The sequence below is a fragment of the Dictyostelium discoideum genome (genome assembly GCF_000004695.1).
Source record: "Dictyostelium discoideum AX4 chromosome 1 chromosome, whole genome shotgun sequence".
NCBI classification, from domain to species: Eukaryota; Evosea; class Eumycetozoa; order Dictyosteliales; family Dictyosteliaceae; genus Dictyostelium; species Dictyostelium discoideum.
This window is the reverse complement of record NC_007087.3, coordinates 4337920-4360519: the sequence shown is the minus strand read 5'-3', so window position 1 is coordinate 4360519 and position 22600 is coordinate 4337920. Positions and strand designations below refer to the sequence as shown.

General features: G+C 20.7%; 10 protein-coding genes and 1 non-coding gene across 11 annotated transcripts in view; 1 reads left to right on the top strand and 10 right to left on the bottom strand.

The window, feature by feature from the left end:
* Positions 1-680: 680 nt before the first annotated feature.
* DDB_G0270168 (hypothetical protein) lies at positions 681-1857 on the bottom strand (the record flags this gene model as incomplete). The annotated part of the gene is made up of 2 exons (XM_641504.2): positions 681-1303; positions 1797-1857. 2 exons carry the CDS (start codon positions 1855-1857, stop codon positions 681-683), a joined length of 684 nt encoding a protein of 227 aa, XP_646596.2.
* Positions 1858-2296: 439 nt separating this feature from the next.
* On the bottom strand, positions 2297-3841 carry DDB_G0270750 (Kelch repeat-containing protein; the record flags this gene model as incomplete). Its single annotated transcript, XM_641503.1, has 2 exons — positions 2297-3297; positions 3385-3841. The coding sequence occupies 2 exons, from the start codon at positions 3839-3841 to the stop codon at positions 2297-2299; spliced, it is 1458 nt and encodes a 485-aa protein (XP_646595.1).
* A 3800-nt stretch (positions 3842-7641) lies between these two features.
* DDB_G0270166 (hypothetical protein) lies at positions 7642-7896 on the bottom strand (the record flags this gene model as incomplete). Its single annotated transcript, XM_641502.1, has 1 exon — positions 7642-7896. One exon carries the CDS (start codon positions 7894-7896, stop codon positions 7642-7644), a length of 255 nt encoding a protein of 84 aa, XP_646594.1.
* Positions 7897-8568: 672 nt separating this feature from the next.
* On the bottom strand, positions 8569-9337 carry DDB_G0270748 (hypothetical protein; the record flags this gene model as incomplete). Its single annotated transcript, XM_641501.1, has 4 exons — positions 8569-8661; positions 8894-8932; positions 8981-8984; positions 9330-9337. 4 exons carry the CDS (start codon positions 9335-9337, stop codon positions 8569-8571), a joined length of 144 nt encoding a protein of 47 aa, XP_646593.1.
* A 196-nt stretch (positions 9338-9533) lies between these two features.
* Positions 9534-9806, bottom strand: DDB_G0270164 (hypothetical protein; the record flags this gene model as incomplete). Its single annotated transcript, XM_641500.1, has 1 exon — positions 9534-9806. One exon carries the CDS (start codon positions 9804-9806, stop codon positions 9534-9536), a length of 273 nt encoding a protein of 90 aa, XP_646592.1.
* A 979-nt stretch (positions 9807-10785) lies between these two features.
* Positions 10786-13676, top strand: DDB_G0271044 (hypothetical protein; the record flags this gene model as incomplete). The annotated part of the gene is made up of 7 exons (XM_641499.1): positions 10786-10834; positions 10903-11627; positions 11755-11905; positions 12003-12191; positions 12244-12289; positions 12375-12572; positions 12686-13676. The coding sequence occupies 7 exons, from the start codon at positions 10786-10788 to the stop codon at positions 13674-13676; spliced, it is 2349 nt and encodes a 782-aa protein (XP_646591.1).
* Positions 13677-13748: 72 nt separating this feature from the next.
* Positions 13749-15427, bottom strand: allB2 (hypothetical protein; the record flags this gene model as incomplete). Its single annotated transcript, XM_641498.1, has 3 exons — positions 13749-15129; positions 15199-15270; positions 15348-15427. 3 exons carry the CDS (start codon positions 15425-15427, stop codon positions 13749-13751), a joined length of 1533 nt encoding a protein of 510 aa, XP_646590.1.
* A 940-nt stretch (positions 15428-16367) lies between these two features.
* Positions 16368-19689, bottom strand: DDB_G0271042 (hypothetical protein; the record flags this gene model as incomplete). Its single annotated transcript, XM_641497.1, has 4 exons — positions 16368-18023; positions 18164-18535; positions 18630-19025; positions 19114-19689. 4 exons carry the CDS (start codon positions 19687-19689, stop codon positions 16368-16370), a joined length of 3000 nt encoding a protein of 999 aa, XP_646589.1.
* Positions 19690-20345: 656 nt separating this feature from the next.
* DDB_G0270160 (hypothetical protein) lies at positions 20346-20990 on the bottom strand (the record flags this gene model as incomplete). The annotated part of the gene is made up of 1 exon (XM_641496.1): positions 20346-20990. One exon carries the CDS (start codon positions 20988-20990, stop codon positions 20346-20348), a length of 645 nt encoding a protein of 214 aa, XP_646588.1.
* Positions 20991-21538: 548 nt separating this feature from the next.
* tRNA-Val-AAC-2 lies at positions 21539-21612 on the bottom strand. Its single transcript has one exon. It is a non-coding gene; the product is annotated as a tRNA-Val (tRNA).
* Positions 21613-21882: 270 nt separating this feature from the next.
* The window catches only part of DDB_G0270158 (hypothetical protein), a gene marked incomplete at both ends in the record, with an annotated part of 721 nt that continues 3 nt past the window's right edge, over positions 21883-22600 (bottom strand). The window contains 2 exons of the mRNA XM_641495.1: positions 21883-22280; positions 22414-22600. The exon at positions 22414-22600 is cut by the window's right edge and continues 3 nt beyond it. Of these exons, the coding sequence (XP_646587.1) occupies positions 21883-22280; positions 22414-22600 (585 nt within the window). The remainder of the gene's footprint in view (positions 22281-22413) is intronic.

Sequence of the window (22600 nt, the reverse complement as noted above, 5' to 3'; positions counted from 1 at the left end):
TTTTTAATGAGTGAATTTGTTTTTGTGGCACAAATTTAGTGTGTTAAAAATTAAGTCACCAAAAAAAATTTGGAAATAAAAAAAAATAAAAAAAAAAAAAAAATAAAAAAAAAAAAATTAAAAATTTATATAAAAAAAAAAAATTCAAAAAAAAAAATTATAAAAAAAAAAAAAAATAAAAAAATAAAAAAAAAATAAAAAAATACAAAAAAAAAAAAAATTGAAAAAAATAAAAATTTAAAAAAAATAAAAAATTATAACCGACACTTGTGGCGCCCTTTTTTTTTTTTTTTCTTTTTAAAAGCTTTTTTTTTTTTTTTTTCCCAACTCAGTTGCAATTATATCACAACAAATATTGGATAATTTTTTTTTGATTTTTTTTTTTTTTTCCTTTTTTTTTTTTTTTTTTTTTTTTTTTTTTTTCTACCCTTTTTTTTTTTTTTTTTTTTTTTTTTTTTTTTTTTTTGATTTTTTTTTTTTTGGTTTTTTTCTTGGAAATTTTAAATTTTAATTCCAGTTTTTTTAAATTTATCTTTAAATTAAAATGATAATTAAATATATTATATTATTTAATTTAATATAATCTTAAAAAATAATAATAAAAATTATTACTGTTATAATTTTTTTTTTTTTTTTTTTTTTTTTTTTTTTTTTAAAAAAAAAAAAAATAAATACCATAATTATTTTTGTTGTTGTTGTTCTTGTTTTTCTAAAATTGGAGTTGTTAATTGAGTGAAAATTGATTCAGGGGAAAAGGTGTTATTTTCAATGACATAATCCCATTTACGAGAGTCGTAAAAGTTGACAGTATCGTGCATCCACTGGTAATTATCTTCATTATATTTTTTCCTTTCAGGTTGTTCTTGTAATCTTTTTTGAATTCTTTCCCATAGTACATCTTTTTCAACTCTTAAATAAACGGTTTTTATATCTATATTGGTATATTTTTTTAATTCTTTAATTTGTTCACTTATGATTGGATCTAAATAATGACCGTTATTTTGTGAATATAAAATAGCTGAAAATGGAGATCGGTCAGCAATAAAAACTTTATGATGTTGGTTATCAAATTTATTAATATTGTGGTTATTATTATTTTTATTATTATTATTATTATTATTATTATTTGAATTTTCAATTAACTCCATCTTTAGTAATCTTTGAAACCAATTTGAGACCCAAACGGTTTCCATGGTTAGTGATTGATTTGGTATAGAAAAAGTTGGCATGTCTAAAAATGCTTCATCTAAGACAGTAAACCCAACTTTTGAAAAGTATTTACATAATTCAGTCTTACCCGAACCTAAAAATAAAATATTTTTTTTTTGAAAAAAAAAAAAATAGGTTAGTATGTTAAAATTTATTGTTATTATATTATAAAAAAAAAAAAAAAAAACGGATTTGTTTTTTATTAATTTTTATGTGTATGTGTAACTTTGAATAAATTTACATATTTTAAACAGTGTGAATGAAAACAAATCCTCACACAACACAATTTAAATTGTGAAAAAAAAAAAAAAAAAAAAATTTAAAAAATTAAAAAAATAAAAATAAATAAAAAAAAAAATTAAAAAAATAAAATTAAATAAAAAAAATAAATAAAAAAAAAATAAATAAAATTAAAATATTTAAATTATTTATTCATATATTATTATTATTATTATTATCATTATTATTATTGTTTTTTTTATTTTTTTTTTTTTATATTTTTTTTTTTTTTTATTTTTTATTTTTTTTTTTTATTCTTATAAAATGATTTTTTAATAAATATATAAAAAGGATTTAAAATTACTTACCATGGCAACCTTTTAAACATAATACTGTTATCAATTTCTTTGTAATGGTTTTCACAGTCATGTTGTTGGTTTTTTTTTTTTTATTTTTTTTTTTCTTTTGCGTAATTAAAAAAAAAAATAAAAAAAAAAAAAAAGAAAATTTCACAAAAAATGAAAAAAAAAAAAAAATAAAAAAAAATAAAAAAACAAAAAATAAAAATAAATAAAAAAAAAAAAAAAAAAAAAAAAGGGGAAAAATGAAAAAATGGAAAAAGGCGGAAATAAAAACATTAAACCCATAAAAATAATTTAATTCCAAATAAATAGAAACGGATATTTATAATTAAAAAGAATTTATTTTATTTTTTAAAATATTTTTATTTTTTTCTGATTGTTATTTATAAATTTTTAAAAATTTTTTTTTTTTTTTTTTTTTTTTTTTTTTTTTTTTTTTTTTTTTTTTTTTTTTTTTTTTTATTATTTATTATTTATTAAAATTATTTATTATTTAATTAATATTTTTAAATTGGATTTGGAGTTTCTTCAATTGTACCACCATTCTTATTGGTAGATAAAACTAAAGCAACTTGGTCGGCTAAATAAGATTTTCTAATTAAATAATCCAATTGAAGTGGTATTAATTTTCCAGCTTGAGATAATCTTGAGAAAATTTGATATAGTATTTCCTCTGGGAAATGATTAAACATTGGTACATATTTGAAAACATCTTCGACAATGGTTTCAATACAAAATTCACGTAGAGTTGAAACGGTTTGTTCGGGTGTGAAACAATAAACATCGATCATTCTTTTGTTTTTAAAATAGCCACCCAAAGTATACATTTTACCATTGTATACCCAAGCGGAATGAAGTTGACGACAACAAGGTATGACATTGTCAATCTTTGGACAAACCCATTTCATAGTACGAGTATTGAGTATGTAGAGGTCATTCAATTCCTGATGTTTACCCCAGCCTCCGAAAACGATCATACTCTCGCCGATTGCCACTGCAGTATGCAACTGTCTGGGTATTGGACAGTTTCCAGAGGTGGGAGGTTGCGACCATTCCATCGTATCGGTATCCAATATATAAACTTTATTATCTTTTCTCTTATCGTTTGAGCCACCAAATGTAACCACCTTCTTACCGAAACTGCACATTGTATGACACCATCTCTCTGAGGGAGGTGTTCCCAATACATCATGTTTAGTCCAACGCATCGTAACAGTGTCCAATGAAAACAATTCATTAGAGTAACGTGCTCCACTACCTCCAAATAATATCATCATCTTTCCAACACAACAAACTGAATGTGATGAACGTGCCGATGGTGCTTCTCCAATACAAATTGGTTCTGACCATGTAAATGTCTCTAAATCTAATACATGTAAATCATTTAAACATTTTGACCTATATCCTCCGAATATATACATTTTATCTTCTATTATAATTGCACTATGTCTATATCTACCATTTGGTGCATTTCCTTTTGTTTTAATTTCAACCCAAGAATATGTATCTTCAAAAAATCAATAAAAAATAAAAAATAAATTAATAATTTTAAATTTTATAAATTATTTTTTTAAATAATTATAAAAATAATTACCTAAATAAAGAAAATATAAATCACTTAAACCATGTGAACCATCAGGTGTACCACCAAATAAAATCACTTTATTTTTATATAAACAAGTTGTATGACCATGTCTTTCAACTGGGAAAAATCCGGTTGTTTCTTGTGTTGTTGAAATAATTGATGATGGTTGTATTTGTTGTTGTTGTTGTTGTTGTTGTTGCAAAGCTTGTTGTTGTTGTAAAGCTTGTTGTTGTAATTGGTAATGTAATTGTTGTTCCAATTGCATATGTTGATCAACATTTGGTGATAATTGTTGTGGTTGTTGTGGTTGTAGTTGTGGTTGTAATTGTTGATTTGTATCATTTTTATTTGATATTGAGGCAATTGGTGTTGGAGAATGGATAACCTCTTGTTGATAGTTTATGATCATTTGTGATCTACGTGTTGGTATTAATTGCCAAACATTTGCTAAAGAATCATCAATCATTTTTTATAAATAATATTTGTTGTTTTTGTTTTTGTTTTTTTTTTAATTTTTTTTTTTATTCTTTTCTTTGTTTTTTAATTTAATAAATAGTATTTTAACAAAAGTTTATTGAGTATTAGAATAAATTAAAATTCTATTATTTTTTTTTTCTTTTTTTTTTTTTCTTTTATTTTTTTTTTCTTTTTCCTTATTAGTTGTTTTCAATCTTTTTGGCTATAATTCTTTTTTTTTTTTTTTTTTTTTTATATTTATTTTTTTATTTAAAATTGTTAGAAGAATTCTAAAATATAATAAAAATGTTTATATAAAATTTTGGACAAAAAAAAACAAATATCCTATTTAACAAAGATAAACAATTTCCCTAATTTGATTAAGGTATTTACTTTTTTTTTTTTTTTTTTTTTTTTTTCTTTTATTTTATTTTTAATTATTTAATTATTTAAATTTAATTAAAATTTAAAATTATTGTTACTATTTTTATTACTATTATACATATAATTTTTATTTTTAATATTAAAACCAAAAAAAAAAAAAAAAAAAAAAAAAAAAAAAAAAAAAAAAAAAAAAAAAACCTGGTAATATTATTTTATTGTTATTATTAAGTATATTATTATTTTTTGATATGATAACAACAAACAATATTATTTTATTGAATTAATTGGTATCTTTTTTTAACAATAATAATATTATTATTATTATTATTATTATTTTTAACTTTTTAATATTTTTTTTTTTTTTTTTTTAATAATTTTTTTTTTTTTTTTTTTTTTGTTTTTTTTTTTTTTTTTTTTTTTTTAACATATATAATAACATTGAAAAATAAACAGGTAATAAATGTATTTTTTAAACCATTTATCATAACAATTAAGAACAAAAACAACAACAAAATTTTAAAACAGTAATTAATGTAACATATTAAAACTCCACTTTAAACAATTAAAAAAAAAAAAAAAAAAAAAAAAAAAAAAAAAAAAATCAATTTTTACACATTAATACATTTATTTGAAATTCGCAAAAGTAAATGGACCACAAAGGTAATATTTTTTATAATTATTTATATTATTATTATTTTTATTATTAATATTTTTTATTATCATAAACCAAGCCCTAAAAAAAAAAAAAAAAAAAAATAAAACAAAAAAAAAAAACAAAAACAAATAAACCCAAAATTAAAATTATAAAATTATAAAAATTTTAATAATTTTGAGATTTACAAAAAAACAAATAGATTTCATTTTTTCTATCACACACTAAAAATAATAAATACAACCACACATTATTATATCACCATAATAATTAAAATTTAACAATAAAATTTAATTATTTATTTTAATTTAACTTTTTTTTTTTTTTTTTTTTTTTTTTTTTTTTATTGTTAAATTATTATTATTAAAAATTATAAACATATAAAAATATTGGGTACGGGTAAACTACATTGATTTTGTACACAAATAAAAATACAATAAAACTTTTTTATAAAAAATAAATAAAAAAAAAAAACGAGTGTGAAAGTGGTTAAATGTGTTGCAATTATTCCATATTGAGTAAATTTTCTTTTTTTTTTAATTGTATAATTTTGATTATAATTAATTGAAAATATAAAATCTTATTATTAAATAAAATATATTATAAAAAAAAAAAAAAAAAAAAAAAAAAAAAAAAAAAAAAAAAAAAAAAAACTTAATTAATTAATTCTTACATTTTTAGTTTTTTTTATTATTATTATTAATTTATATTATAATATTATAATATTTATATTTATTATAATTAATTTTTTTAGATTGAAATTATTTTTATTATTTTTTATTATTTTTTTTAGTTTAAAAAAAATAAAATAAAATTAATAAATTAAAATAAAAAAATAAAAATAAAAAAAAAAAAAAAAAAATTTTAATACTATGAGTAACATCAATTTAAATTTTATTATTTTACATTAAAAATTCTATTTTATTTAATTTTATTAAAATAAATTATAATTTAACAAAATTTCCGAAACTCTATGCATTGTCTTTAAAAAAGACATACCTTTTTTTAGTGTTAATGTGTGGTGGGTAAGTGGTGGATAACTATTATTCTTTTATTTCAATTTCAATAAAAAAACAAAAAAAATTAAAAATTTAAAAATGTAAAAACACATTGAAAATTGTGGGAGAGAAATTACATATAATGTATGTTTTATAGTTTTTTTTTATACATTTTCCTCTAAATCATAGTGAACATTATATATGTGGGTTAAAATAAAATGTAAAAATTAAAAAATATTATAAATAAAACAAAAAACAAAAAACAAAACAAAAAACAAAACAAAAACAAAAAAAAAAAAGAAAAAAAAAAAAGAAAAAAAGTTTAAAAATAAAAATAATATTTACAATTTCTACCTTTTTAAAAGATTTTTAATATTTTTGATGATAATAATAGTAGTAATTGGTTATAATAAAAATAATAAAGTAACATTTAAATTATTATATATATATATATTATTTATTTATTTATTTATTTATATTTTTTTTTTTTTTTTGTTTTATTTTGTTTTTTTTTTTTTTTTTGAAAATTTATTTTTATTATTTTAATTTTTTTTTTTTTTTTTTTTTTTTATTATTCAAATCAAATTTAATAATAAAAATAATAGTGACATTAACATTAATATTAAAATTTTTTTATTTTTTATTTTTTATTTCTTTTAATTTTTTTTTTTTTTAAATTTTTTTTTTAATTTTTTTTTCTTTTTTTATAATATTATTTGGTTTTATTATTGTTGTTGTAATACGATTTATTTTCAATTAATTTCAATTGAAAATCAATTTTATTTTAATTTTTATTATTATAATTTAAATTTCAAATTTTTATTTTGTTTTTTTTTTTTTTTTTAAAATCTGTTCAAATAAAGAAATAAAATTAAGATTCAATTGACGAAAAAAAAAATAAAAAATAAAAAAAAAATAAAAAAAGTGAAATTAAAAAAAAAAAAAAATAAAAAAGTGAAAAGATACTTTTTTTAATTTTTTTTTTTTTTGTTTTCATTCCTAAATTTCACTTAATGTGTAAGTATCAAAACAAAAAGAATGGAATAATAATAAAAAACAAATAATTTAAAAATAAAAAAAAAAAAAAAAGAAATTAGAATTAAATAATTTTAGGTAATCAACTGTGATTTTCAAATTCAAATAATCAATAATAAATATTATGATGAATGTCATAGAAACAATCAACAATTTTGTTTTAATCTGTGATTAATATTAAAAAATAATAAGGCAATATTAAATTTTTAAAAAAAAAACTAGAAAGCTAAAAATAAAAAATCTTTCACCATTAGGCGCTTTTTTTTTTTTTTTTTTTAGGGTTTAGTATTTTTTAATTGAAATTGAACAAATAATATCCATCAATTAAATTAAAAAAAAAAAAAAAAAAAAAAAAAAAAAAAAAAAATTAATTTTTTTTGGAAATCAATCTAGATTTGACAAGAAGTTTTTTTTATTGTTTATTTAAATAAAAAAAAAAAAGAAACAATAATTTTCAAAGAAATCGTTTTAGTCAAAATTTAATGAATATCGCAATGTTTTACCACCAAGTGGGGCGATATTAAGGAATTAAAAATAAAAATAAAAAAAATTATTTCTTTATAAATAAAAGTATTAATTTATTTCCAAAAACATAATTAAAAATTAATTTTAATAAAAAATTCTACTTCTTGTTTATTTTTATTTTTTTTATTAATTAATATTAATTAATTTTTTAAATAGTATAACCAAGTTAGTTTTATTTCTTGTGAATATGGAATTATTATTTGAAGTTTAATATTTTTATGAGTCTTCAGAAGATGAAGAAGAGTTGGCATTTCTACAATCACTGCATTCAAACATAGTATTTGACATGTTTGCACCGAATGGAGAATTACGATTAATTGTATTTGTAACATTTCTTGCATTGAAAGTATTTGTAAATCTTGAAACAGCTGTCATGAATGAACAATCAGCCCCAAGACATCCTTTATTTCCACAACCAGTTACACCACAAGTAACAGAGGCAGTACCACCACAACCTTCACAATTGGCCATTTTTTTTTGCTTATTATTTGAATTAAAATGTAATAAAATTAAATTAATTTATAAAAGTATAAGTAAAATATAAAAAATTTAAAAAAAATCCAGTTATTTATACTTTTTGATTTTGTTGTTTTTTTTTTTTTTTTATTAATATTTTATTATTTCAAAATAAAAAAAAAAAAAAAAAAATCCATTCTTTGGCGATTTGGTGCAAATTGAAAATAAATTTCATAAATCTTAGATAGGTATTTAATTTATTTTTATATATATAAAATATCTTTAGTGATTATAAGTTAAGTTAATCATTTTTTTTTAGAATCAACAAATTTTTTTTTTATGTGGAGTTTAATTGGAATCGATATCTGGCTTTTATAAAAAAAAAAAAAAAAAAAAAAATGGGTTTTTTTGATGAATTTATTGTGATTGGTCATCTGATGTCAATGATAATTTCTTTGAAAATTGAATATTTGGAAAAGGTCTAAATTTTATTTTATTGAATTGATTACTGGAAAAGATATTAATTTTTCTCAAAATCATAGTGAACATTATATATGTGGGTCAAAATCAATGTAAAAATTAAAAATTATTATAAATAAAACAAAAAACAAAACCAAAAAAAAAAAAAAAAAAAAAGTTTGAAAATATAAATAAAAATATTATTTCTTCCTTTTTAAAAGATTTTTATTATTTTTGACCGGTTATGAGTTCACGAATAACAGCAAATGATCTACAACTTCCTTCTTTTTGAAAAATTAAATTTATCATGAATACACATCCCTGCAATTGTGTATAAAAATAAAAAAAAAAAAAAGGGGTAACAAAAATATATACAATGGTGGAATAAATATTATTTAAATATTTTGTAGACTAAATATTTGAAGCTTGGAAAGAAGATTCTCAAAGAGATAGTGATGTTCTTCGTTCGCATGATCGTCAAGTATTTCAAAGAGGGACCGATGTATTTATCCCTCAAGTTCAACAAATTTAAAAAATTAAATAAAATTAAAACAAAAAAAAAAAGTTGTTTTAATCCTGTAAAATGATTCCGCTAATATTAAGAAATTATAAGGTAATATTAATAAATTTAAAAAACTACAAAGCTAAAAATAAAAAAATAAAATAAAATCATTCACTAATAGGTGCCTTTTTTTTTTCTTAGTTTTTAGTGTTTTTTTAATTGAAATTGAACCAACCAATAATACCCACCAATTAAATTAAAAAAAAAAAAAAAAAAAAAAATTAAAATAATTATTTTGGAAATCAATGGAGATTTTTTGTTTTGGTGCAACGTTGCGATATTAATTTTCAAAGAAATCGTTTTAGAGTCAAAATTTAATGAATATCGCAACGTTGCACCACCAAGTGGCGCTATTAGGGAAAAAAAAAAAAAATAAAAAAATAAAAATTAAAAAAAAAAAATAAAAAAAAAATGAAAAAATAAAAACCTTTTCATTTTTTTTTTATTGCTTTATAAATAAAAGTATTAATTTATTTCCAAAAACATTATTAATTTTAATAAAAAATTCTAGTTTTTGTTTATTTTTTTTTTAAATTTTTTTTTTTTTTTTGTTAATTTTTTAAATAGTATAACCAAGTTAGTTTTATTTTTTATTAATATGGAATTATTTGGAGTTTAATTTATTATTTTATTAAGAGTCATCAGAAGAAGATGAAGTGGAGTTGTTGGAAGAAGAGGTGTTGGAAGCATTTCTACAATCGCCACATTCAAACATAGTATTTGACATGTTTGCACCGAATGGAGAATTACGATTAATTGTATTTGTAACATTTCTTGCATTGAAAGTATTTGTAAATCTTGAAACTGCTGTCATATATGGACAATTAAGACATCCTTTATTTCCACAACCAGTTACACCACAAGTAACAGATGCAATACCACCACAAGCTTCACATTTGGCCATTTTTTTTTTGTTTATTATTTGAATTAAAATGTAATAAAATTAAATTGGTTTTTTTATGTATTAGTAAAATATAATTAATAAAAAAAAAAATCCATACTTTTTGATTTTTTTCTTTTTTTTTATTTTTTTTTTATTAATATTTTAATATTTCAAAATAAAATAATATATTTTATAAAAAAAAAAAAAAAAAAAAAAAAATCCAATCTTTGACAATTTGGTGCAAGTTGAAAATAAATTTCACAAATCTTTGCTAGGTATTTAATTTTATTTTAAATATCTATAGTGATTATAAGGTTAATCGATTTTTTAGAATCGAAAGATTCTTTTTTTATTAATTTGGAGTTTAATTGTATTCGATATCTGGCTTTTATAATTAATTTAAAAAATATAGAGAAAAAAAAAAAAAAAAAAAAAAAAAAAATGGTTTTTTAACTTGACTTTATTGTTATTGGTCATTTGATGTTATTGATAATTTCTTTGAAATTATATACAATATATTTATAACCTTTGAAAATTGAATATTTAAAAAAGGGCTAAATTCTAATTTATTGAAATGATAAAAGGAAAAGATATTAATTTTTTTTTTTAAAATAATAAAATAAAATAAAAGTTTAAAAGAAATATTGAGTTTATTACATTTAAGATAAAATTAAAAAAGAATAAAAAAATTATACAGTTAATATTATTTATTTTCATTTTTTTTTTTTTTTTTTTTTTTTTTATTTTCCCCAAACACAAATAAATAAATAAGTCTTTTAAAGTTATAATATTAAAATTTATTTTGGAACCATTATTTCAATTTTTAATACCAAATAAATATTTATTTTAAAATTAAATATTATGATTTAATTTTTGTAATATTAAAAAAAAAAAAAAAAAAAAAAAATGAAATTTTTTTTTTTTTTTTTTTTTTTTAATTTTAAATTTTAAATTTAATTGAAGTGTTTGTGCACTGTTTAATAAGATAAAAATCTGATGAATGTTAGATTCTCCTCTCAAAGATTCCCTGTTAATTGTAAATATAAATGGTACAATATAATAACAATATAGTTTCAAAAGTTACTAATAGAAAAAAAAACAATTTAATTTATAGTAGAGGTAAAAGAGGGATCAGGATCAATATTTGGATGTGTAATTCAACCATTTAAAAACAATTTTAGGTATCAAGAAAATTCAAAAAACATAGGTAGATGTAAAAAATGTTTTGCTTATATAAATAATTTAGTGAAATTTGAACGTGGTGGTTGGAGATGTAATATATGTGAATCATTAAATAAGATAAATTATACAGGTTTTAATATTGATAATGATAATGATAATGATAGTGATAATGATAATTATAATAATAACCAATACAATCAACAACAACAACAACAACAAATATCAAGATATGCAAGACCAAATAGAGAATCATTACCAGAATTATCAAATTATTCAATTGAATTATTAGTTGATCAAGACCAATTTGATGGTAGTAGTAGTGGTGGTGGTGGTGATTATGATAATACTCAACAAGAATCATCATCGTCATCATCATTACCAGATTCAATACCATATTCAATGATACCATTGATAAATAATCCAATTTATATTGCAGTTGTAGATTATTCAGGTAATGAAGAACAACATGATGCAATCACACAAGGATTAGAAGCATTGATACATGCATTACCAAATAACGCATTATTTGGTTTAATAACTTATTCAACAAGAATAGGTTTATACAATTTAAATACTTCAACACCTTTAATTAAATTCGTTGAAAATATTAATGATTTTAATTTCTCTGATATTTTATCAATTGAAAAGTTTTTAGTAAATGTAAGATATATAATATTTTAAAATATTATTATCATTATTATTGTTATTATCGTTACATTATTAATATTTTTTTTTTTTTTTTTTTTTTTTTTTTTTTTTTTTTTTTTTTTAAAAAAAAACTTTATAGAAAGGAAAAAATGAATCAAATATAATTAAAGCAATTCAATCAATACCTTTAATTAATGAAACTATATCAAAGAAATTAAAATCTGTTGCATTATCTGATACACTTAAATTATTAATGGATTATTTATCAATTGATTTATTTAAATTAAATGGTATAGTATTTCTCAATTTATATTTATATAATATATTATATATTCAATTAATAATTCTAATTTTATTATTAAAAAAAAAAAAATATATATATAATAGTTAAAATTGGATTATTTATTTCAGAAAGTCCAATTGAAAATAATTTTTCATCACTTGAAGATTTATCAAATAGTTATGGCAAAAAAGAATTTTTTAAACCAACAACTAATATCTATAGGAAATTAGCAGAACGTGCAATTGAAGTTGGTGCTCATTTCGATATATTTGCAGTAGGTGATAAATTTTTTGGTTTTGATTCAATAAAATTCCTTTCAACAATAACTGGTGGTCAAATTTATAGATATAATAAACTTTTACCAACTTGTACTTTACCACAAGATATGTATGTATTATAATTTTATAAATCTATTATAATTATTATTATAATTATTATTATTATTAATCTTTTTTTTTTTATTTTTATTTTTAAAGATATAAATTAATTTCATATGGATGGGGATTTCATGGTTTATTAAGAATTAGAACAAGTAAACAATTCTCTGTTGATTGTTCATATGGACCTGCAATTGCAAGTAAACAATATGATAATTTATACCATATTGAAGCATCTAATCCATTTACAAGTATTGCTTTTGAATTTAAATTTAATAATTCTTCAGGTTTTCAAGAGTAAGTTAAATAAATATTTAAATATATATATATATATATATATAAATAAATTATAAACAATTATTAATAAATTTTTTTTTTTTTTTTTTTTTTTTTTTTAAAAAAAAAAATAGTAAGGATTTTTCACCAAATATACAAATTGCATTTTCTTATTCATATTTACCACCAATTGGATCATCAAATGATCAACAACAAAATAATATATCACCAACTTTATTTTCATCAAATAATAATATTTTAAAATCAAGTGGTAATAGTAGTAGTGCTATTAATTCAACAAGCAATTCTGATAGAATTATAGAGAAAAGATTACATATATTTAATATTAGAGTACCAGTTGCAGATACACCAATTGAAGTATTTAATTCAATTGATTTAGAGACAACCATTTCATTACTTACAAATAAGATAATAAGAGAAACTTTAGAAAAAGGTATTTCAGAGGCAAGAATTTCACTAGTTGATTGGTTAAAGAATATCATTACAAAATATAACGAAAACGTTGTAATATTGTCATCGGTAACTTCATCTATTGATGTAAACTTTTCACAAGTCTCTCATTTAAGACCATTACCAAGATACGTATTTGCATTGATGAAATCACCAATACTTAGGGAACTAACAACCGATATTGAAGCATCAACCATAAAGAAGAAATCTGATGAATGGATTTATCATCAATGTTTATATTCAACACTAGAGCCACGTTTATTACATCGTTCAATCTATCCAGTATTGTATAGTTATGGTGCACCAAATAATTTAGCTTCAAAATATTTACCATTATCTCAAAATACAATACTCACAAGTACATCTCATATCTATTTAGTTGATAGTTTTGATCAACTTGTGGTTTTCTATAATCTTCAAGAGGTTTCTTCACATCATCAATTCCCACCACCACCTGAAAGTTTAATTCGTCAAACCATTTCAAATAGTAAACAAGATCGTTTAATTGTACCAGAAATTCAATATCTTAAAGGTAAATTAATTGAAAATCCAATTGAATTCACTAAATTTTTAATTGATGAAGAAAATAATGCTGGTCCATCATTTTATAATTTCTTAAGAGATATTTCTTCAAATGTTAAAGGTAGATTTTAAAAAAAAAAAAATAAATCTAATAATAATAATAATAATAATAATAATAATAATTTATGTTTTTTTTTTATTTTTTTATTTTTTATTTATTAAATTTGATTTAATTAAACGTTGACCAATAATTTTTTTAATTTTATTATCACCTTTTTTAAAAATTGAATTACCTCTTAAAATTGTTTCATAAACTACTCCAAATAATTTTTCACCATTATATGCAGAGAATTTATTTTTTAAAAATAATTTCTTTTCATTTACAATGAATGATTCATTTGGATTGAAAATTACAAAATCAGCATCTCTACCTATTTCAATTGAACCTTTTCTATCATTTAAACCAACTAATTTAGATGGTCCATTTGATAACCATTCAGAGAGTTGTGTAATTGGAATACCTCTATTTTTACATTCTGTCCAAATTATTGGTAAACCTAATTCCAATGATGAAATACCACCCCATGCTTTTAAGAAATCACCAATTGATTGATTATCTTCTTTCAATTGTTTCAAATTAATTGTACATGGTGAATGATCTGAAACAATTAATTTTATTGTACCATTAATAATAGCATTCCATAACAATTCTTTATTTTCATGTTCTCTAACTGGTGGTGCACTTTTAAATAATGTGTTTCCATAAGGTACTGATTCAGAAGTTAAATGTAAATAATTATATGTAGTTTCTGCGGAAATTGGTACACCTTGATCCATTGCTTCTCTAATTTGTTCAATTGATTCACTTGATGATAAATGAACGATATGTGTTGATACGATTTGGTTTTGTCTAGTTATATCAATTAATTTAGAAATTGCTTGATTTTCTGATATTTTAGGTCTACTATCTAAATAGGTTTTATATAATTTTGGATCGGCATTTTCATTTTTTAATCTAACAGTTGCTTCTTTAATTGGTTCTTCAACTTCTGCATGAAACATCATAATTACATCTGAATTATTATATTGACATTTTAATAATTTCATTTCATTCATTGCTTCTTGAATATCATTCTCATTTACTGGAGGAAATTCATCAATTCCAGATGGTAATAAAAATGATTTAAATCCTAATACCCCACCTTGTAAAACCATTTTTTTTATTTCTTTTGAATTTCCTGGAACTATACCACCCAATAATCCAACATCTACTCTTAATTTACCTTTCATAGATTCAATTTTATCAAGTAAATTTTTAAAGCTTGTAGTTACTGGTGAACTGTTTAATGGCATATCAACAATTGTAGTAACACCACCAGCTGCTGCTGCACTTGTTGCACTTTCAAATCCCTCCCACTCAGTTCTACCTGGTTCATTAACATGAACATGACTATCAACTAAACCACCCATTATAATAAAATCTTCATTATTATTACATTCACGATCATCATATAAAATTTCATAATTTTCATTCAATTTTTTAGGATTAAATGAATAATCTTTAATACCTATTGTTTTACCATTTCTAAAAATTTTAAATAAATAAACAATTAACAATTAAAACTTTTTTTTTTTTCATTTTTTCAATAAATACCTTATTAAAATTGATAATGGTATAACGTTTCCATTATAAATTACATTTCTTCCTCTTATAACTTTTAATTTACTAAATAAAAATTATTAATAAATATTTATTAAAAACAAACTCCAATTTTAATCAAACAAAAAGATTTTCATATTTACTTATCATCGTTTTTGGCACTTAAAACAAAATTTTGGAATAACAAAAACCAAATTGAAAATATTACTTTCCAAATTTCCATTTTCATAATAATTTGATTATTTTTTTTTTTTTTTCTTTTTAAACAAAATAAGTTTTATATTTTTTAAAAATTTATTAATAATTAATAAATAAAAAAAAAAATTCAATTTATTTTGTAATATTTTTTTTTTTTTTTTTTTTTTTTAATTCATTACAAAAAACTTATTTTAAATAAATAATAAACAAATAAAATTAAATTTTAAATAAAATGGGAGTGTGTTGGATTTTCAGATATTTTTTAAATTTTTAATAAGATTTTTTTAAATAAAATAAAATTCTTTTAATTTAATTTTTATACTTGTTTGAATTTCCAATACATATATAACGTTATTGAAAACCAATAGAGAAATTAAATTTAAATGATGATATAAAAAATAAAAAAAAAAAAAAAAAAATATTATAAAACAACCAATATAATTCATTAATTATTAAACCAATTTTTTTTAAAAAAATTAAATATTTTTTAATTGCCATTCTAAATCCAACCTAGGACAAAATCATCTTTTTTAAAAATCCACCCCATGATAAAATTAGTTTTCCCATCAATTATTATTATTATTATTATTATTATTATTATTATTATTATTATTATTATTGTATAATTTTTTTTTTTTTTTTTTTTTTTTTTTTTTTTTATATTTATTTATTTATTTATTTATTTACAAATTTTAAAATAATAATACAACATGTAATTTATAAGAGTTATTTTTATTTTACAAAATTATTAAAAAAAAAAAAAAAAAAAAACAAAAAAAAAAATAAGAAAAAAAAAAAAATAATAATAAAATGAAATCACTGAATTTTTTCAAATTATTTTTAAAAATAACCCCTGCGGTTTTTATTATAATCATTTTGATCAAAAATTTTTTTTTTTTTTTTTTTTGGAAGTAAAAAACAATAATAATACAACAGAATTGATTTAAAATAATCTCTTTTTAAATTTAAAATTTATCAAGATTTTTAATTCTACCACCCATTTGAATATCAACAGTGGAACCTTGAGGTCTTAATTCAATGTTATTTGTATTTTTTTTTGAATTTCCATTCTTCTTCTTTTTAATTAAAACAATTGCAACAACAATAATTGCAATTAGTGCAAGACCACCTAGAATTGGGCCAATGATAACACCAATATTTGTTTTCTTTTTATTATCAGAACCACAACCATCGCCATCATAATCTTCAACACATTGACATTGACCAACTGTAGTATTACATAAACCACCATTTAAACATGAAACCGAACAACTAATACCACTACAATCTATACCTTCATAACCTTGAGTGCATGAACATTCACCAACTGTAGTATTACATGAACCACCATTTAAACATTGTGGAACTGTACAATCCTTTGTACCACAATTATCACCATAAAAGTCATTTATACATTGACATTGACCAACTGTTGTATTACATGAACCACCATTTAAACATGAAACTGAACAACTAATACCACTACAATCTATACCTTCATAACCTTGAGTGCATGAACATTCACCAACTGTAGTATTACATGAACCACCATTTGAACATTGTGGAACTGCACAATCCTTTGTACCACAATTATCACCATAAAAGTCATTTATACATTGACATTGACCAACTGTAGTATTACATAAACCACCATTTAAACATGAAACTGAACAACTAATACCACTACAATCTATACCTTCATAACCTTGAGTGCATGAACATTCACCAACTGTAGTATTACATGAACCACCATTTAAACATTGTGGAACTGTACAATCCTTTGTATCACAATCATCACCATAAAAGCCATTAATACATGAACATTCACCAACTGTAGTATTACATAAACCACCATTTAAACATGAAATTGAACAACTAATACCACTGCAATCTACACCTTCATAACCTTGAGGACATGAACATTCACCAACTGTAGTATTACATGAACCACCATTTGAACATGAAGCTGAACAACTAATACCACTGCAATCCGTACCTTCATAACCTTGAGTGCATGAACATTCACCAACTGTTGTATTACATGAACCACCATTTAAACATTGTGGAACTGTACAATCTTTTAATTCACAATAATCACCATAATGATCATTTATACATTGGCAACCAGTGAGTGGATTACAAGTACCTCCATTTAAACATTTTGTATCACAATTTGCATTTGGTTGACCAATGAATTTAATTGATTGTACTTGATTACCATATTTCATTAATATAGTTCTATTAAATAGCTGAGGTGACAATGAAACTGTTATTTTTGGTAAAACATCATTTGCAATTGATTTACTCTCATCACCAAATAATATTAATTCAATTCTAACTCTTGTATTATTATTAAATGTTATTGAATATATTGAACTATCGAAACTAGGATTAATAATAAATTGATCTTCATTTGCTGGATTTTCAATTGTTAATGTAACAATTCTAATTGCGCATTGTCCAACTTCTGAATTAATATTATTTTCAAATAATTTATAAATTGAGTTTGACATTGGATTTGGTTGAAATAATTTACTAATTATTGAAATTGAACCAATCGAAGTTTGACCATATATTGTATAAATATCTAAATATGAACCTGTTGCTAATATAGCTGCTGTCTGATAGAATAGAGTTATTTAAAAGTTAAAAATAATGATAATAATAATAATAATAATAATAATAATAATAATAATAATAATAATAATAATAATAATAATAATAATAATAATAATAATTGATTTAATATAATATTACTTACAATATCATCAATACCATCAGAGTTATAATCACCAATATCAATAGCCTCAGCATAGCCATTAATTGACATTTTTGAACAATCACCAACTTGATCTTTTAAATAAATTGGATTTGAAGCATAATTTTTATTATTACCATACAAAATGGTGAATGGGAGGTCAGTGTTACCATTGATTAAAAAATCTGCAAATCCATCATTATTTATATCCCCTAACCTAGGAGAAAAAGCCCAGTTATAGGTGTTGCCAATAACTGCTATAACCAAACCATCCGATGGATTTAGATTTATACTTAATGTTGTTGTTGGTGGATATTCTGTTTTACCCCAAACCAAAAAAGCTATATAGTCACCCGAAGTATGTTTTGTAAGAATCTAAAATTATTTAATAAAATGTAAAAATTAGTATAATAACAATAAAGGATAATAAAGAATAAGAATAATCAAAAAATAATAAAGAATAAATTACACCAAAATCATTTAGTCCATCATTATTAAAATCTCCAAAAGCATTTGGAAGAGCATTATAATTTGTTGAGCAACCTAAAAAGCTGAAACTGGTACCTTTGACACCATCATAAACTGGGATATATGGTGAGGTAAAAGGACCTCTGCTACCATAAATAATATCGATTGCTATATGTCCCCTATTTATAATTATATCACCAATCCCATCATTATTCATATCATAAGGATAAGCCGCATATGAATTGAAATTATTAATTAAAAAACCATTACTCCCATTTAATGTTGAAGGGTCAAATTCAAATTGTGAATTAACTTGAAATTTACCACCGTTTATACCAAATATCATATATGAAATTGGTGTTCCTGTACTTACATAAGTTCCTATACTTGCAGAGACCTAAAAAAAAAAAAAAAAAAAAATATGTGTTGTATTAACAACAATACTTTTAAAACAAAATAAAAAAATAAAAAAAATATGTACCTACAAATAAATCTTTAATTGAGTCACCATTGAAATCAATGATTGATCTTACAAGCCCAAATGCAATATTAGAGGACGAAACGTGAGAAATATAGAAACCATTATTACCATTCACTGTGGAAAAAGTAGAAGGTGATATAATTTGATCAGTACCATAGATAACACAAAGTTTTCCTGGCATAATATTTAAAAAAAAAGCAATATCGTCAAATCCATCATTATTTATATCACCAACAGCTATTCGATACATTAGAACAGTAGTATTTAAAAAAATAAAACCATTTGAACCGTTGATTTTTGATATGTCTGTTTGAAAATCAAAATTACTTGCTAATGGCCCATAAAATACATATAGTCCTTCTGAATGTTTAGCATATATCAAATCATCATTACCATCACCGTTCAAGTCTCCATGTGTAATTGAAATTAAACTTCTGCCTTCTGATATTAAAAACCCATTTGTTGAATTAATTTGAGAAAATGATGTTGGAAAAATTGAAATTACAACATTGAAATTATAATTTAAAATATAAAATAAAAATAAAATATAAAAAAAGTTTACCTTATATTTTTCTGTCATTTTTTGTTAAAAAGGTAGCTTTTTTTTCTGATTTTGAATTTTATCGAAATGTATTAAATGCTTTTTTTTTTTTTTTTTTTTTTTTAAAAAATAATGTCCTTTTTCTATTTTTTACACAAACGACGGTTTTTTTTTTTTTGACGAAAAAGATATTTTTAAAAAATAAATATCTTTTATTTTGATTTAATTTTAAAATAATCACATGATAATTTCTTTAAACTTTTTAAAATAATCATTTTAATTTTAAAACAAAAAAAAAAAAATTATATGTAACTTTTGAAAATAAAAAATAATTTTTTTTTTAATAAAACCAATTCAAAACATTATTTAAATTAAACCAAGATAAAAAATTTTTAAAATATTTTATAAACCAACAATTTTTGGCATCCATAATAATTTTTATTTTTTTTTTTTTTTTTTTTTGTTTGTTTTTTAAAAAATTGGAAAATATCTTCTTCCATAAAATTTGTTATTTGATTAAATTTAATTACAACTTTATTTATTTACAAATTTTAATACCATATTTTTTATTTCTTTTTTTTTTTTTTTTTTTTTATCTACAGAATTTTTTTTTTTTTTTTTTTTTTTTTTTTTTTTTTTTTGGGTTACTTATTGCTATCTAGCTCTTAAAAGTCTAACAAAAATATTTAAAATATCTAAAAATAGATCAATTGAAACTCTAATGTTATCTGGTTTACCCTCTTGAAAAGTTTTGACAGCATTGTATCTAAAGCAGTTAAACCAGTGAATAAAGCAAGACCAAAATAGAGATCAAACTCTTGAGCGAAATGGGTGAAAGTATTCTCACCCATCATTATTGAAGTACCAATTGAAACCAAACCCAATCCGAAAAGACCAAACAAGCTACCATAGAGTATTGGTTTATATTTGGTTAAACTATCAGGTTTCATCTTTAATGCAGCAAAAGCACTACCACCAGTAACGAATACACTTAAAGCTGCGACCCCCAAAACTGTAGATACTGGGAGTAATCCGAAAGCGGGTGATAGTGAAATTCCATTGAATACACAAAATGAAACGAATGCCATTTTATGTAACGTTGAATAATTGGCAACTGTAATTGGTATAACCGATTTACTGAATTCTTCAAACTCTATTACACTTTTACCACTTTTATCAACACTTTTTAAAATTGGTTTCTTTACACTATAATCCAATGGACCATCCCAAATGGTGTCATAAGTTGTATATGTAGGTTGTTGCATATTGCAAAGTATTAAGGACAACATTGATCCACCAACTCCCAATCCCAATGGCAACGATTGTGGACTACCGATCATCAATTGGGAAAATAATGGTTTTTTTTTTTTTTTTTTTTTTGTAAATTAAAATCTTGTTAAGTTTATTAGTTAATTGTATATAAAAAATAAAAAAAAAAATTTATTAGAAATTATTGACTAATCACAACAATTCTATAAATCAAAGACAAAAATAATAATTACCACTAAAATAATTGAATTTGTATGAGAATAATAAATTTTGTTTTATTTTTTTAAATATTTCACTATTACAATAACCAGGACATATGATAACCACTTATACTTCAAGAGGATGGAAATGTTTGTATTTATATATCAGTGTATAAAAATGTTTTTTTTTTTTTTTTTTTTAATTTATTTTTTAACCCAAATAAATCATAATTTAGGCAGTTGTTTATAAGAAAATGAAAATGGTAATAAAGTAGTATGGGCCAATTATGAATGTATATTTATATTTTTTAATGATTAATTAATTAGATATATAATAAACTAAATGTTAGATATTTACTTTCAACTATGGGAATCGAGCCTGCGATTCTATTCATCAATATCTAAAAACTGTTTGTTTGTATTCAGAGCGGGAATCGAACCCACGACCTAATCCGTGTTAAGGATTCGTGATAACCGACTACACCATCCGAACTGATCGATGAAATTTTAAAAAAAATAGCTCAAAGGGGTTTTTTATTGCAATTCAAAAAAAAAAAAAAAAAAAAAAAAGTTTTTTATTGCAAAATTATTGAAAATGACACATCCAGAAAAAAAAAAAGAATGAAATGAATAATAAAAAAAAACACAAAAAAAAAAGAATTTATTTAACTGTTTAGGACATCAAAAATTATCCAATTCATAAAAAAAAAAATTTTAACTTGTTTGGAAATTCTTATTTTATTTACTAATTTCATTAAATTAATTATTTTTTAATTAATTTAATTTCTAAATTATTTAATTCATTTAATAAACCATCTAAAGTTTGTTCTAAATTATTTGAAATTTTATAATCACACATTTCTAAAACCTTTGAAACTTGTTGACCTTTTGGATCAGGATTATTCATTTCTCTTTTTTCAACAGACATAAATTCCTCTAAAGTTGTTGTATCACCTTCTCTTTTTCTCGATTGTGTTCTTTGAAATCTACTCTCTGCGGAACTATCAATACCAATTAAATTGAATACTTTATTTCCATCTTTATTAAATTTATTTCTAAAACAAGTAACTTCATCTGGATGTCTAATTGAGTCAATTACATAATTTGTATTTTCATTTAATTTTTCAATTGTTAAATTTGCTAAAACTCCTGCACCACTTTCTCTTTTTTTTAATGATAAATTTTAATTTTATAATATTATTATAATTATTATTATTATTTTATTATTCTTTATTGGTTAATTTTATTATTGATTTTCTAAAAATTGAGTATAATTAATAATTATGATATTTACTATTTCTTAATTCATTTCCAAGATTAATTAAATTATCTCTAGTTTCTGGTGAATTTCTTTCTTTTAATGTTTGTCTTATTATATCAGATAATGAGATTACAGTAAATCCTTTATTCTTATAAAAATTACAAATTGTACTTTTACCAGATGCATTTAATCCACAAACTCCTATAATTCTTTGAACATT